The 18,539-nt window shown below is 34.1% G+C and overlaps 1 protein-coding gene across 6 annotated transcripts in view; it reads right to left on the bottom strand.

Annotated features, from left to right (window-relative positions):
* LOC136350713 (cytotoxic granule associated RNA binding protein TIA1) overlaps positions 1–18,539 on the bottom strand; it is a 119,430-nt gene that overhangs the window by 25,436 nt on the left and 75,455 nt on the right. For all 6 annotated transcript variants that reach the window (XM_066302725.1, XM_066302722.1, XM_066302726.1 and 3 more), the window contains one exon: positions 3,827–4,046. In XM_066302725.1, coding sequence (XP_066158822.1) covers positions 3,827–4,046 — 220 coding nt within the window. The remainder of the gene's footprint in view (positions 1–3,826; positions 4,047–18,539) is intronic.

Genomic DNA, 18,539 nt, shown 5'->3' with positions numbered 1-18,539 from the left:
TAACATCTTTTTTTAAAGCAACCTACAAGGTTGGGCCAAGCTAGATATTGGATAAAATTCCCCGGAGATGCTAGCCGACACGCACTACATACACATATGTACATTGCATATGCACACGCATAGTTTAGGCTTAATGAGCATCTAAATAAAAAAAAAGAAAAAAAAAAGAGGAGTGCTGTTTCTAAACATACTGACACTTTTTTTTCATCTTCTATTTTTGTTCTCGAGTCTCACACTCAACTTGTCATGCTGCACATATTATTTAAAATGAAGTTTTGGAAGCAGCTTTCTAGTTAGGAAGTAAAAAACTTCCCTCTATTTAAAAATTGTGATTTAATGCAATATAAGCTAAAAAGCTTTTGCGCCTCTGGATTTTTCCGGAGGCAAAATCTAAAGCTAAAGCAAAAAAGTGCACTAGTGCAAGTACAAGGCAAACATTAGTCACTCTGTTTACATTATAACACCTCATCATGTCTAATCTTCATCTAGCAGCACTCTTGATAATATTAATTTATATTAGTTAGTATATACTTTCCCCGTCTCGCTCAATATTAATTCCGCTCCCTTGCTCGCATGCTCCCTCCAAACGTAAATTAACTAATGCCGTTGCTCCAAAATATTTTAGGTTTTATAACGAGAAGTTATTAACGCAGGACAGAATGCGTACAGATCACAAAAACCTCTGTATATTGGAAACTTTTACAGCTTATTTTTATGAGTTAGGTTTTCTGGAGTGTTATGGCAGAAATTTAATAAATGGTTAATGAAAGGTGTGTCATTCAAAACGAGGCTTTCCCAGCATACGAGAAAAGGGCTTTTCAGTGTAACACGCTGTTCCATAAAAAGGTTAATGAACATATTATGTTATGGTGCTGATGTCATAATTCCCCCGACCCTATGTTGTAGAAAGTTAAATTATGTTCTATTAGGTGGAATATTAATTTCGACAGATAAGGCTTTACCTACTATACCTTTGAAGTCGCCATGAAAATCAAACATAATAATTAGTTAACGCTAAATATGCAAATTACTTCAGTCCCGCCCTGTTAAGAGATAACATGGGACAAAATGAATCTCTTAGATAATACTCAGGCTTGCTCTTTTAGGAGATCCGGTGAAGGTTAAATCCTTTGATGTTCCTCGCACCGTTCATGTAAAGTTAAATACAGTGATCAAATTTTCATGTAACGGCAGCTAGTCATGCTCTTGTTTTTGTGCAGGTGACGAGTAAGTTAATCCTCTAATTTTAAGAGAGATGAGGTAACAATCTAGAGAGAGTTCCGTGTACGTTTCAAGCCGGAATAAAACGTATTGTTTATAAATAGTTTCGGTTTTAATTAGATATTAACGCGGAGTTTCAAATAAAGTTACTTTTCTAGCTAATTAAGCCAATTGGTTATATCCACAGTTTATAAATATGAAATGCACTCCACGGTATAAATTACAGCCAGCATTAGCATGAAACATTAGAGCACGCAGTAGGTGGCAGTTTAAATTCCAGAAAAAAATTGAGCCCTCAACACGCATAACAAATCGAGCGTAAGGATTAAATATATTGCAACTTCGCTTTTGAGTGTTATTTGACAGGATGAAGTATTGTTTAGCGGGGCAACTCAGGTATCCAAGGGTTAACACAATAGCTAATAAATCTACCATATGTTAAATAATTGAAAAAGGAATTTTGAATGTGAAGTAATTGGCTCTGTACTTAGTGTTGGTTGATTTTTTCGATAGTAATCGAGAATATAAATTGAAAGTTCTCACCGATGATTTCCCAGCAAACAGTCACTTTTACCACTTTTCATTATATGTAATTTCATAATGTTGGGGTGTCAATATGTAGAAAAATTGTCATATAAGTAGGCTCCAAATTCCTTTCTTTTTCTTTCTTCTTGTTCAAAATCTCTGTTCTTCTCTTTTACTTTCTGAGATGCTGACTAGTTCTAAAATATGTACGTGTCACAAATTTAACATGACCTATATATGCCACCGTCCCTTCCGAATTAACTTTACAGATTTACGGATGCTAAGTTAAATTCCAGGCATTTTTAGCATCTTGAATATAGGTCTAAAGGAATTCGCGGTTAACTAACGACGTTAAGCGACGAAATGTAGCTTACGGGACAAATAGGAAATCCAAACTTGTGAATTTAGCGCTAATATCGATCCGATTCCCCCACCTCTAATCAATTTTTTCCTTAAATGAAATTGAAATCCGATTTACATGGACAATTAAGCTTTCAAATCCTAAAATGTCCATGTCGCAATGAGGAATACTTTCAGCAAGTTTCCTTGCAATTTACACGTCTAAACCTCAATGCATCAATTGAAACCTAACTGTTAACAAATTTGCCAAACTCCGCAGACAATTTCATCCATTTACAGATTAGCTGAGTACCTTTTGACCATATAGTTTCGACCGAAACTAATATAGCCAGAAACTGGTGCCACAAACTCACACAGAATGCCCCCGCATAATGAAAGTGAAATGGGATTGTTTAGTAAAAGGTTAAATTCTGTATAGCCAAAGGGGACGCCCAAAATATAACGAGTTTACCTGGTTGATGGCAGATATATAAGTGGCGGATTTAATAGTCGATTTTACACACAAGTGAATGCGTGTTACACTAATCGATACTTGGACCGGAATCTGTTCTCCAGGGATATTACATAATGTATGTTTTTATGGATGGCAGTCTAAATATAGCGTATAATCTCATTGACATGGGTCAGCATAATAGTACATGTGCGAAGCAAATTGCGCTGCATAATCCATTATGGTACGATGCACATTTAACCGAGAAAATTTTGCGATGCAAATTTCCACGCATTCAAAGCTGGAAAATTTTCAAAGTGTTCATCATTCGAAAAAATTATTCTATGCGCACTAAAATTGGAAATGTATAATCTGAATCCCTATCAAAAGTCACGGCATTATTGAAATAAGTAGCTCTACCTGTTTCGGACTGTGCGTGCAAGTCCCTCCTAATTTACATATTTGCCTCTTGGCGCGCAGTACGCACATTTACATATTATGTGTCATTGGCTCTTACAGAAATGCGTTGTGACTATTAATTATAGTTATAAATAAGTGTTTTACAATTTCTCAGCTGCAACATAGGGAGATATGCAAGTCATTAATGGAATTTTGTATTTACAACCTCATGAATATTCTAATTGCACTGAAAATGCAACAATTTATTAGGCTATCGAAGCGCAACACTGTTTTCCTTTTATAAAGAACTCAAAAACGTTATTAGAACAAATTTGTTGCGATTAGACATTACGATAGAAAATTTATTTGTATGAACACCGAATTTGCTTTTCTTAACTCCACTTTCCTGCTATTCAACTTGCGCACCCGCCAGAAGCAAAAAATAGCAGTAACTTTAGTCACTTTAATCAAAATAACAACAGAATTATGAATACACTTGTTTTTTTCGAGCGCTATTGTGTTGCATTCACCTAACTAGACGAAAATGCCGGAGTGGAGTGAAATTTCTGTGATCATATATGTTCGTTACCTTTTGCTACAATTTCACATACCAGAAAAACTTTACGTTCTAAAGGTTCATCCACGAATTTATATTTCAAATTGTAATTTTTATCGAGAATATAGGGACCATATTTCTCCATTTTGCTCTATCAAATCCAGGATACACTTAACGCTGTAGCGATTTATCTCGCAATTTTGATTTCCGGTGATGCAAGTTTTTCTCGAGAAAACCTACCTCACAAACATTCTAGTTTGATTGCTTATATTTATTAATTTTTCGCTTCTCAACACATTATTATTTTTTTGTTCCTTAGTGAAAGAAGTACTTACTTGATGTGTCCTGCTTTTGTGCCAAATTCGATATGGGTGAAGTGACCATAGATGAGTTGTTCTTCATTTGAACTGGAACAGCGGGTACTGCTTGTACAGTAGCTGGCACCGTAGTGTTGGAGGGTTGCTGCGTGATGATAGGAGGTACCGCCAAAATTGTTGTGGGCTGATTTACGGATGTAGAAACCGACGAATTGGAGACCCATCCTGTTTTCAGTTCCTGCAATTAATTACATGTCTCATATTGGGCTTAACTCATTTAGGGCGGAAGTTAGTGCTTAATTTCCATTTGTGGAACCCCTACTGCTAGCGAATTTTTACGAGTATAAATTTTTGCACCAATAACTTATAAGATTATTTCGCCAGCGGCAATTTCAGATTTATTCGAAGATTTCCGGGCTAAACGGATATTAGTTCTTTTTATAGAGAAATGCCCCCAAATATATTGCCTGACTCAGTAGCCCGATTTTAGGATCGGTGTTAAGGTAACAGTATAGTTCTATCGACTACATGAATAATTCTGGAAGGTAAATAGTATATGCTGCAGTAATGATCCACGCTCGTACATTGGAATTTCGATACAAACTGTAAAGTGAGCTCACATAGATATTTTCGTATGCATGAAAGCGGGATTCAAACCTTTTCAGGGAGCAAGAAAATCTGAATAAATGATTTAACTTCAACTTAAAAGCTTTGCTTGTCAGCCTGCGACAGACAAATGCTTTGTTTCTTTTGATTACTGAATTCTTGACATAGTGCAAAAGAGTAATATGATACCGGCGTGTCTAAAAAGAATTCCAATATGTTGGGATCTAGAAAAAGTTTCTCCACTCTTCCGGGTGCCTTTCTTAAAATTTGATCTTTTACATGAATCCTATAGGGGTATACTTACTATTGATTACGATATAGGGTGACCAATTTTTTATAGCAGAGTTTTAAAAGCCTGTATTTTTCAAACAACATGTCATTACAAATTATACGCCCATTATTTTCCACATTCAGGCCTTCACAGTTATTATTTTATTTTACCTATTACTCCAGTAGTTTTTGGATATGTTTGACTTTTATTTACACCGCTAGATAGCAGCATCTCAAAACATGTCGAAACAGTCGACAAAAATTTAAGAAATAAACGAAATTTTAACGTTCTGTGTCTCGAAATCCAAACTACGTTTTTGCAAATTTTTCCAGACAGTATTATGCTATATGATGATTCTGGTTTGGATCTCGCAGATCTTCGACAAATTTAACGGTACGGCCATTTGCCTCGGAATTTCGATTTGCAGTTTTGCAAATTTTCCTCGAGAATAACCTATATTCACCCTTGTTTCCATGTTGCGCTTTCACATCCCAGACAAACCAACATTTTGGTTATTTATCCAGGAATGTAGACCCCCCATTTTTGCAAATTTTACTGGCGAATATAGGCATTCTGTTTTCTACGTTTTGCAATTTGAAATCCCGAGCAAAGTTCATGTTTTGCCGATTTGCCTGGGGAATTTAGTTTTATATTTGCAATTTTTATCGAGAACATAGACGCCCAGTTTTGTAGGTTTTGTGCTCCCAAATTCCGGCCAAATTTAACGTTTTGACGACTGGTCTCGGGATTTCGATTTACAGTTTTGTTTCATGTTATTTGCAAACACCTTTATCTATCTTTCCGCCAATATGCTACTCTTTCAAATCCCGGGAAAACTTTAGATTTTGTCGATCTATCTAGAAATTTACATCTCTATTTTTGCGTATTTTTCTCGAGACTGCCTCTGTTCTACTAAGACTGCTACTAAGTAAAACTCGCGTAAGAAGGACGAAATTGAATTAAATTAAAACTAAGGGGCGGGGTAATTTTTTATTTCTTCAGAAAATTGATTACAGTTAATAAGTAATATTTTAAAACTGTTACGTAGCGTGTTCATTGAATTCCGAAAAAATGAACCAATTTATTAATTTGACGTATATTTATAAACACCTTAACTACTGTTTACAACAACTGCAATCTTCAATTAGTATATTAATCGCCTGGAGCTTAATTCCATCTCGTCAAATTAATTTTGAATATTAGTCGGCGTTATACCCGAAATCCAAATTGGGAATTGTCGTGTTCCAATTGTAAATAAGTCCTTGTCACCCAACTATTTAAATTTAAATACCATTGTCATTTCGATATGCCTCAGTTACTTAGCCTACTTTACATTACCAACTTCGAGTTGACAATTAACGTTGGAATAGCATTGTGCCTTCGTAGAACTTAAGACATTTTCAGAGTAGCGCCGGGATGCCAGCTCTCTAATATTTACAATTCACGGTGTATTAAGGGTTTAAATCAAAAACCATTAGAGTGGGAAATTAGAAAAGGGAAAAACTCAATCCTGGCGGACCTGTATTAAATAACGGAAATTGCCATTTCTACTTCTTTGGATTTTATGCTACTCTCTGTGGATCCACTGTTCTCAGTTCAACTATAACTTAGGTCTAGCATTGATTTCGTAGCGTCATCAAATCCGACAGCCTCCAACGAAATTCAAAACGGGTAGGTAACTATGAAATTTTCCGGCACGATAAAGCAGACGTAGAGGATGCGTTCTCAAAGGCAAATTTCCGCGAGATTATTCCAAGAAGTGTGCCTTTGGATAACTAAATTCAATTTAAAAGAGGAGACGTAGGACTATATGCTATATTATATGAGACTCCCGGAACTCTATTGCCTATAATTTTCCTCAAATACACCGTTTTTACATTTTATAACGAACATGTAAAACGCATGAATCGCTAAAATGGGATTCCTGCATTGCGGAATAAGTAATTCTCGTTGGATAAAGACCCAGCCAAATTTTATGCCTTTGCAGCGCAGTATTAATAACCTTATTTTTATTGAATACTTTGTTAACACTTTGACTTTGACTAGAAACGTATTTATCCTAATATTGAACATAGAAATATACAGGGTATGTCTAAAGGGGCTTTACAAAATTGTACTGCAGAGTTCTAAAACGAAAATATGGCGACATAACCTAATTTAACTTACCCTAAAAGTGAACGGTTTTCGAAATATAGGAGGTCAAAGTGAATATTGAAAAAGAGAAAAAATCAATCGCTTGTTTTGCAATACTGCTGTCTGAACAAAATGGAGTATCGGGCAGTTTTTCGGGGCGAAAAATCGGAATCTGTTTAATTTTCCGATACACATTGTAGGGGGCGCTGGCAACACTGGATGAACTCTCTTTACAAGGGCGTAACTCTTTTATCACTCGTTGTAAAATTTATTTATGACAAAATCAGTATTTTTACAAAAAAATGTGTCTTACAACAAGTTCCTACAGGCAGTCCTTCAGATATTTAAAGTTTAAAGTGCGCTACGTGTCCTGCAAAATAACTTTAAAGTACATATTTATTCATACAGCACAGCAAAATAAATAATAAAACAAATTGATATAGTCAAATAAAAACATGAAGATATAAAAAAAAACATGAGAATTGAAGATTAATTGAATGTTTTGATTTGTTTCGTTTGAATTGTATAATCTGTACGTTAAAATTATTTATTAACACGTAGGAAACCAAAAATTTAGTCACAAATTAATTCTATACGGGATAGAAAAAAAGTTATGTATCTTTAAAGACAGTTCACCTAGCGTTGACGGCGTTTTCTACAATGTATATCGACAATGTGAACGGATTCTGATTTGTCGCTCCGAAAACCCCTCGATGCGACATTTTGTTCAGATAATAGAATTACCAACCAAGTAACCATTTTTTTCCCTTTTTTAATCGTCATTTCACACTTCCCTTTGACTTCCTGAATTTTGAATGCCGTCCATTCTTGAACTAAGGAAAATTGCGTTAAATCGTAATTTTTTGCCTCAAAAATCTGTAGTGAAATTTTACACAGAGCTTTTGTGTCGCCCTGTATATATTATATAATTTTAGATTGTCACGCATCGAGACATACATAAAATTCTAGACAAAAAGTGTCGAAATTCACTATTAACATTAATTGCAGGTATTACATTATTGGTGTCTTTCAACACCTACGTCACTACCCAACCAGAATAACGGCAACAGCAGTCACAACAACAATATGATTTAATTAATGTCAATTCTCGCTATTAATGGGTAAGCTTGTAAGACAAATATAATAATTTCATATAAGTTTAATAATAATTTTTTATTAATCTTAAAAAATAAGTGATGTTGTAACAAACGGAAGTAACAACATTCAAATAATGCTACTGCTCATCCATTGAGGATGTTTGTTGTTTAAAATTATACAGCAACATGTTACATGTAAAATGAAAATAGAGATTCGATGCTGCTTTATGAATAAATCTCTCTGGAAACATCAACACAAAGAAAGTGTTTTCAATTATCCAACACCACGCCGGGCTCACACACAAACCAAATAAGTGGCATAATATAATATTCAACTGATATTTGCGCAACCACTTTGTCTTTGTCTGCCTCGAAACACGAGTATACAGGTAGACCATATAGTTTGGGCGTGCCGATGCGTATATGAGCGTACAGGTGTGTCATTATCCGTTTGCAGGAAATGAGCGGTTAGAACAAATACGGGCGCATAAAGAATGAGTCTCCCGTGTATAAACATGCTACCGTTATTATCGGGTTTGGCTAGAGACATTAGTGAGATTTGATTTGAAGTTCTTAAATTACATGAATAGTTTAAGAAAAAATATATCTAACACAACTTCAATTTAATAGGGTCAAAAACTCATTCCGGATCTTCAAAAACAACTAGGTATATGTGCAAAAGTATTGAGAACTCTGCATCGTATTTCTCCTCTCGCCTCAAAAATATGTTGATAAACGCGCATTGTCATGGAGCACCGGAAAAAATCTAACGAGGTGATGTCCGAAGAGCGGGAGAGCCAAGGACGTTCCGAGTGGGTGCCTGTCCATCTTCCAGGAAATCAATGCGGTAGATATTTCTGCACAACTCTTGCATTATGTGCGGGTGCGCCATCCTGCTGGAACCGACAGTTATGTGTTAAAGCCAACGGGAGATTATTTAAGGCTTCCTCCAAATGCATTTCAAGTTAAATGCCGTAGTGCTCGTTGCTAAGGAAATGGCTATAAAAGGAAAGACAAATTATTCGAGTGCCAAATATCCCAACCCACATGTTAAACCCAAAGCGATGTTGATGATGTGCCTAAATTCGAAAATTTAGGTTTATCAAAATAACTGAAAAAACAAATATAACATTGCCAATCTGTTCGCATAGTGAAAGTGTTCCCTCGAATGTGCAACCGTTTTTCGATTTAACCAAAACTGTATGTATTACCGTTTACGAAATCCTAATACTGCACATCCCTCTTTGGACACGCTGTACATTGTCCGTTTACTCCTACGTCTAGCTCATGATAAAACTAAAAAACAATAGATCGTAATACGCTCATTACGTTATCGTGTCGAACGAAAAAGTTCTTCGTCTTAACATGCAGAAGAAAATACCTTTGTTTATAATGCTAACACCTGTGTTCGTTTCAATTGGATGTTTGATTAACCACCTAACTGGCAACAAGGACAGTCCACTAATTAAGTTAAGAATTGGATCTAACCGAACATCCTCACCGCCTAATCCAATACATAACCAGAAATAAGATGTATAAACAAAGTAGTGAACAATATTTTGTTCACTATTTTTGTTTGCAGTATATGAAATTCTTCCACAAGCACTTAATATAAATTCAAAGAACACAAATTTAAATGGACATTGGGCCATAACGGTTCACTTAAATCGGATAAGCTGTGTGATGTAACTAGTGTCGGAAGAAAATTATTACTGTGCATGAGCAGTTCTTATTTTCTACGTCTACGTCTACGCGTCTATCATCGGCGTCCGTTAACGTAAGCTGCGGTAATGTTTGCGGCTGGAAAACATGCGCAGTCTCAGAATATCAAAAACGTAACGGAATGCTAAATAACGCATATCAAAATCTCTTCATCCTTGTGTTAAGTGCGGTTCTGGGATAGCTACTACTTATTAATGCATTTAAGTGTTCGTGGAAAGGTGTACACGAAATGGGGCTTAATACGATCAGTTCCTCCGCTGAGGCCGTGAATTGGTGATGCTTCTTTACCTAAACTGATGTTCACTATTCGTTAATTATTTATAACAAATGGGAATTAAAAAAGTATAGTCAACCTTTGACAACAGATTGTTGCATGGTATTTTTCCGGTTGAAGATATCATCGTTTTTATGAAAATAGCTGGTCATGCAACGTGGCGTGATGAACTGTGACAACACATAATAATAGCCTTCTCTAACATTTATTTTACTCATTTTTGTTTTTCTTTCAGAATAGACTGTCTGCAATTAATTCAGGAAAAATTATTCAATAGATCTTTATTGGACATTATTTCAGACGTACCCAAAATATGTTTAAAGAGAAAATGAAAAATAAGTTGATCATACAGAAAATGATTCAAGACAAAACAAATAGATATGATGAAACCTCACCAAACATATTACCTCTAGGGAAACATATTTCAAGTAGAAATAACTTATATAAATAATAACGCATATAAATATAAAAATGGCGAATTCCCTTCCGGGAGAACTCTCACATAAAGGCGAATTGGAGAATTTGTGCAATTCTATTGCATAAATTCTGCAGTTTTGCGAAGGTCTCAAGATAAGTTTTAAACAGATATTTATTAATATAATGTAAATGTTCAAAACTGCAAATATATATTGTGAAAAAAAAATTTGGGGTGGTAATTATTAATGCAGAATAACGTCCAGATTTTTTGCACATGACTTACAGATATCCTGTATATAGTGACAACTCGTTCATTTCGTGTCTAAAAATCTTTCGTGTTTTCATCCAAATTAAAACACACTTGTATTAAGTATTGCTGGATTAAAGATCATGACTTGAAGTAGAAATATATGCGAAGTTCCTATACAAGCGAAGATAAATCGTTAAAGAAAACAATAGGAAAACAAGCTTAGAAAAATTCGTCTCTAAACTTGAGCAAATATTTACTAACAGTAAAAGCTAAACAACGATATTTCACTTTTTGTGTCAAAAATGCAGGCTAAGAGAAACCGAGGAATAAATTGAGAAAGAAGGAAATATGACAAACTTGAAATGTAATAACATTGAATAAGTGACAGAAAATTTTTTCGCACAATATACATATATTAGATGATTTGTAAACCGAGCTTATTTTCAATAGCTCACGATGAAAAGCTACTTTATAAAATTTACAGATTATTCCATGAGAAATATTTGTCTACTTTTGTCATCGTCCCTGATGAGCAATTTCCAATAGCCATAACATTAAAATTTTATATCCCATTTTACGGCATCAAACTCGCTCCAGACTGAAGTTTAACACAGTGAATTTTTTAACGTCCACTACATAAAGGATAATTAGATATTCACGACAGCAGCTATATTGAAGTATGAGCTTAGTAAATTCTCCTCTAGAACTGCAACCATTTTAATAATAAATCCAATACAAGCTTGTTCTCATAGCCCCCATGAAATCTACGAAATCATTAATGTTGCAAAAATTAAAACCGCTATTAAAAGTTTCTTTTGGCCAACTATATCCAACTTATAAATAATATATTTAAATTAATATAACCCGACTGCAAAGTTCGGAAGTAAAGAACTTGTTGAGGCATTGGAACCAAGGAAGTCATATTTTATGCATGTAAAATACCAAGGACCCTTAAAGCGTTATAGATGGAAAATACCGTTACCGATTTATTACCGACTGAAGAAAGTAAATGAACTTGCTTGTGCCAGTGGCTTTGAGTAATTTATTAACTTGTTTTTGAGAGAGTGTCTTTCTCGACCTTGCCCAACAACGTAAGTATTACGTCTTTGTTTATATAGTTAGGTGAATTTCAAATAAGAACACCGATTCCAGTTCGGATTTGGCAGCAAATGTATTCACACATTATCATGCATTAAATTGGGCTAGAATGAAGAATACAATAAAATGTGAAGTAGCCTACCTGGGAAAATTAGCTGTAATAGCTAGACCTAATCAAATATGCTATTATTAATTGTAAATTTGACATGTGAACAATATAATGAAAGCGTGTTATTTAACCTAAAGTATTAAAAATGTTGCAGCCTTCAGAATGATGATGGACGAGAATTTTTAAATTAAATTTAAATAAATTTTTGCTTTATCGTGTAATCACGATTCCAATTGAGAGAGTGTTACGCATTTCTTTTACTCGTAAGCAGAATTTGAAAAAAACCTAGATGAAAAAAAAATCGTTGAATGTTAAAAGAATTTAAGCGATGATAAATGTATACAATGTTAGTAAAATTGTGTGTTAATATATACCATATATCCATATATCTTGGACACTAAAAGAACTACAAATATTGTTCTATAAGAAAAACTTAAGGGAATTTAATGGCCAGATCAGTGTCATTTTTGTTACAATTTTATTTTTTTTGTTCTGTAGTCACATTTCAAAAATCCGCTTGAATTGTTCGAAACACACTGTAATCTGAAATCTGCAAAAAGTTTACTGAAACATTTTTTACGAGTTATCCAGCTGTGTACATACCGTCGTCCTAAAATAAAAACAATTTCGACTGAATTAATGTGGGGCCCATTTTTGCCATAGTTTCTAGTATTTCGAGAAATCCTGCAAGAAATATTGACGATAGCGATTAACCGATTTCCATAACTAACCTTTTCACTATTTATTCAGTAATATAAGTTTATTGGCATATTTACTTTGTTTCTAATAAACTGAACTTAATGAACTCATAATAAAATCCAAGACATTAAGGCAGACGTTGAATTTTTATGGGGGGCGAATTTTATAAAGTAAACTTGCATGATATATTCATTATTGTCATTGGTCATTGCAGCCCAACTATAAAAGGGTTCATTTTTTATTTATTTCTCAGTGAATTTGAATCATGAATGCAGATTTTTTTCGGGCAACATGGAATATTTGCTTATCCTATATTATTTTATTTAATTTGGTAAAGTATTTTTAAAGGGAAATAAAATACCATCAAATGATTAAATTTGCGTTTAATGAAGAACATATATAGTTGAACATGAAATAGTTAAATACTACCATTAGTTGATGTAGTCAAAGACACTGAAACGCATTGCTGATCATACGCATAGGATGCCAATATACTAAAATCATAATTTAAACTAAAACATCAAAGGCTCATCAGGGCAAGTTTAGCTCGGAATTATGTATTCCAAATGGCTAGGCTCATGTTCAGATTCTTCATACTCTGAAAATTGTATATATCGCATAAAACCCAAAAGCACTCAAACTCATGTAAGTTTAACATTCTTTTTTACTGAAGAAATTGGAGAAGGTGCTGGATAAATATCTGAAGGAAGGTGTTCGCAAAGACTTTTCTCTTGGGACCAAACAGTCTTTCTATGCAACTACAACAAATTCGGGCAAGATGGAAAAAATATCGACAGTATTGGACTATTTTGATGTCTTTTTGACTTACAAGACAATTCCGCTTACTTTTTCCTTCAAGCATTTTATTGGAACATTTTCAAAAAACATTTTTTTTAAATTTATGAATGATTATTAATTTATAGATTTAAGAGGATTTTTATTTGCGTTTTATTATAACAAACTACATATAATTAAGAATCTATGCGCATCTAAGAGTAAGAACCAACTTGAGACGTAAAAACGAAATATGGTGCTCATAAGTCTGAAACGTCGGCTTCAATATATGGTAGCACCCAAGGGTAGTTTAGATTTCATTCTTAAATTTTTGTCGGCCATAAATGGGATAAAAGTTTCGTTCTTTGTGTCATATGACGCCGCAGATTAAGTGGAGGAGACAATCGGCTCTTCAGTACCGACCTCAGTTGCAACGTCCTTATTCAATTTTACCCTTCAGTGCGACTTCACTTGCAACACAAGCATTTAATTTCACTCGTTTTTAGTTTGTTTGTTATTGTTCGTCCTAGTTCTATAAGGCAATTTCTGATAAAATAAACAGCTTCTAAAGTAACGGTTTGTGGATTAGTTCTTGAATATTCAAGTAAGAGGGTGGTCCAGCCGGCAATAATATACCTGCAGACAGTGGAAGATATTTAATAGTGAAAAGGTCATCCACCTACAAACAGTTCGTTAAAGCATAAAAATTATAGATGTTCTGAAGAAAAATAAATAAATTTTCGGCCCTTTCGTAGCGAGCTCAGATGTGCGAGGCACAAAATAGAGTTTCTGAAGGGATGGAAAACAAATTTTGGACGTACATTGTGGGTTTTAATTGGAATTTGTTCTGAAAAAATAGCATTTAAAGTTTCGAGGAACGTACGGCAACCAGAATAGGAAACAAACAAATATGCTGCAGAGGACTGTCGAAAATATATGAACAGAGGGTGAAATTCACTGCAATGGCTGAAACAACTTTCCTAAACAAAATGTATAGCCGCAAGCGATGCGGTTAACGCGCTTTGTTAAAATTGTACATGCCGTATACGCTTGCGTTTGCGTTTCAACATCGCTTCGTGGCAAGGCAGTTTCCCCATATGTCGGCAACCAGAGAACATGCAGGTGTTTCTCTAAAAAAGATTATACCCCTCAGGCTGTCGGGAGTGGTACATGTTCATTTCGGGGTAATTGATTATTATTTAACTCAACATCAAAACGAAGAAGCGGAGAATTTAAAAATCGTCTGCGCGGAAGACTATTAAGCGCCGCAACTCCCTTTTGCGGGTAAACTTCCACTGCGGAAAGCACACTTAAAGAAGATATCAATATCCTCTAAAAATATTTCCGTGTTCGCGGCCAAATCTAATTTATTTCCTCAGATATTTGACACTTCATATCGATTTAACGTTCCTTTGTTCTGTTGCACTTTTAATACTCCCTAAGCAGCTACGCTTAATTTAAGCCCCGGACTAATTTCACGCGTTAAACAGCCATATATAAACTTTCAAAGTCTTCACTTTTCAAATTCCTTGTATAAACTCTATCAGAAACTTCTTATCTCTAGTGTTGCTAAGTCTAAGCTGACAAACGACATTCTTTTGCCACCCAATCCTGCTTTGTAACTCTAAACTCGAAAATACCCCACTTCATTGTAGCCCGAAATGTTTGTTGTAAAATTAAATTTGTACGCTCGAACCTATCTCCATTAAGATTCTTACGCTCTAAAGACACTCAAAATTTAATTTGAAATCTTAAGGAAAAGTGGGGAAGTTAGTAATTAAGGGTTTGTTTCAAATGGCTGTGGATTTATGTAGCTAATATGGAGTATTCCGAATTAATTGGGAAAAAATTTCATGTGATTTTCTTAGATGGAAAGTTTCGAACCATTCTGGAGCTAACAACATTAGTAGCGGTATTTGAATCAGTAAGAGCTGTAACAACTGCACATTTATCAGTTCTTGATCTACCCCGGAATTATTTAATTATTAATTTAGGTCCGGATTTTTTTAGGCATTTGAAACGCGCTCATGGCTGGATGTTTCTTATCAAAAACACGGTATAAACAATATTCGCAAGCTGTACAGAAGACGAAAACATACAAACTTGTGTTTGTGGAGTAAATGCTCAGACGCCCAGAAATAACTTGTGAATGCCACAGGAAAATCATTGCGGGCAACAAAATGTACTTTGTGGAATTAATTGAAAAAAGGAATGGTCTAAGCATGCATTCCTCATCCAAAGTCTTCAATTAATTTAAGAGTCAAAAAGCTTTAATTTATTTTAGCTTTATTTTAAAAGCCAAAGTCCTTTTGAAGAAAAACTCGGTTTCTTTAGAAGATTTACTTCTAGATTGCCAAATATTAAGTCGAGTTCGTTCAGGTTTAAAAATTTTGAGTTAATAGTAATTTCCTTTTATCAAAACTTGATAAGAGCTTCCATGTAAAGGAAATGGAAGGAACTGCTGCTGGACGCCTTCGGGGGAATGGAAGAATTTACAAAATATTTATAAGTGTCACATATAAGCGAAGACAAATAGTTTGCTTTATTTGAAACACGAATCCCATTTTAAGTCATTCTTATATGAAAATAAAATGTAAACTCACTTGCAACTAGCAAGAAGCCTCGATGAAAAAATTAGTGGAAGTGAATTCCTAGAGAATTTCTTTTAAAAAAAATATATATATATATACACAACGACAATAAAAGGTTATTTTAACTTAGAAAATGTCTCTAAAATTGTGTAAGAAAATCCATAGTTTAAGTAACAATTTCAAAAAATTTAAAAGTTGCGAGTCCCAAGCAACATCTGACTAACTAACCTGAACTAGCTTAAAATAATTCCTTAGTCACTTTCCATGCTCCAAAATTCTTTGCTACAAAATACTGAAAAGCAAAGCTTAATTGAACTACTCTGAAGTCTGCTTCCTAAATGCTTTTTCATTAAGCTCTCTTAAATTGATAATAAATGAGCATTCTTATCGTATTAAATTAGTTAGTTACCTTGATGTGTATATGTGTGTGTTTGTGTATGTTCCACAAAAAACATGTATGTGTATTAAATATTAAAGAGACAACAAAAATAAATATTCGTACCCCTGTTAGATTATTGACTCAAACGATCTACATAATGCACGAAACATGCTGTCAATAAAACTAGTTTAATATTGTAGTTCTTATTATACCATTTAATACTTTGAAATTCATATAAGCTCGTGAAGCATTGATTAATGGTTCCTGAAACTTGTTCCGTGAGTACGTTAAATTGTTGTCGGATCGCTTGCTTAATACCTTTTCAAATGATTTTCACATAACACAATTCCATTACTAGACTTCGACAATTTATTGCATAATACAATTGATAGTAATATAATCAAGGGAACTCCCATTAGAGTTGTTAGTTAATTAAAAATGCGAGCCTATGTGTGGGATTATTGATAAAGACAAAATATTGGGTATACTTAAGAAAAGTTGATAAAGGAAGTTTAACCGTGCACTTATTTTCCCTTGCTTCCTGTAAGAGAGAGTTTTCAAGAGTATTCCTGCAACAAACCGTCTTAATCCAGGTGCAGAAAACAAACAAATCTTCTGCGAATTATCCAGGGAAAACTTGGCAGATTTTACGTTTAAATAATGCATGTACTTTTTCCAGTGAAAAATTCTAAAGGGCTTGGGAAACGTATTGCTCTTTCCTTTGTATAGACTTAATGCTGTCATGAAGCTTCCAATATGCATTTTAACTGCTGGGCTAAACATAGAAATCTATTACTCTGAGTGCCTTTGGAAAGCCGGTGTTCGTTTTTCTGGGCTTGCGAGCTTAGAAGCTGTAATAAAGTTGTTGAAGTTATAACTGAACTATTTTACCGCTAATTGAAAATTGAAATTAAACATCCGGAAGTGCAAAGTAAATTTCAGAATCGATGACACGGGCGTTTCGAAAATTATAACTCAACATTAATTGTTTCCGATATTCCAGAATTAAACTTTAATTTGGTTTGACGCCCCCATGCTCCTGAATTGGGAAACTTTGGGTAAGGTATCCCTTTGAAGTTAGAACTTTTCATCAGTTGTCAAGGACTTCAATGAGAATATGTTATTAGCTTTTCTCAAAGTTTAACTATAATGCAAATATTTATTGCAGATATAGAGTGTTATTACGACGAAACTATTTAATTTGGTGCTTTATGGAATCCCCTTTGCAAACCATATTTATTGGCAATGGATCTAAAAAGCAATTCAATTAATATTCATGCACGGTCGTTCATCTTTATTTATTAGGATGACAAAATAAAACTGGAATATTGTTGGAGCTTCCCACTGTAAACACACCTATTCAATAATATTTTTCATTTCAAAGATAATAATATACGGTTAACTAAAATATGCAAACCATACTCAAAACTCATTTATTCAACAAAAATATTAACGTATCAATTATAAATAGCATTTTGGAATATAAAATCAAAACAAACAAAAAGACAACTTTGGCATAAATATTTATCAGGTTGAATTGCAGTACTAATTGAATGCATGTATTTTTAATTATGTTGTGCTTTGTTGATTTGAAGTTAGTCAAAAAGTTAATGTTGTGATTCCACTAAAAACCTTTTTTTTTAATTACAAAATGTATTTAAAAAGATTACTCAATTTCAATGCACTTTAATACTTATATTCCTTGATATGTTGAGGTTATTAGTGGTTTGTACACTTTTAAAGTTTCTTGTTATTTTAGAGCAGAAAGTTAAAACGATTTTTCCCTCTCTTCAAGCATTTTCCAGGAACTTAATTCTTGTCTAGCTTAAAGATGCCGGAGGGCTATAAAAATTACTGATGCGAAGTAAATTAATACATATAATAATTACCTAACGTTTTCTTCATAAAAGCCAATGCTTCTCCAATTATACAATATCTAGTTTATTTGTTACGATAAGGATCCTATAGCCGGAAGTCTCTTCAAATTATCCCGTTCGAACCTTTCAACCCTTATAAATAAATCATGCCGAGTTAAATTTGTATTAAATAATACCGGGCCTTTTACCGGAAAGTTACGTATTTTCCGGTGCTATTGAAAAATTTTAAAAGCTCTGGGACAATTCGGTCTCGTGTGTGTTGGAAGTTTAACAGCCTTAATGTAAACCTGACCTCAACGTCCCGATTGGGAATTAGCCATTATTTAGATGGTTTCGATTTGAAATCTTTTTACACGGAGGCAATTCAGGATATGTTTGTTAAGGTCTATATCAAATGGGAGTTAAAATATTTTTTCTTTCGGAGTTTTTTAATT

This window comes from Euwallacea fornicatus, chromosome 3, assembly GCF_040115645.1.
Source record: "Euwallacea fornicatus isolate EFF26 chromosome 3, ASM4011564v1, whole genome shotgun sequence".
Taxonomy (NCBI): domain Eukaryota; kingdom Metazoa; phylum Arthropoda; class Insecta; order Coleoptera; family Curculionidae; genus Euwallacea; species Euwallacea fornicatus.
Note: the sequence above shows the minus strand (reverse complement) of the source record. Positions and strands in the feature narration are given on the sequence as shown.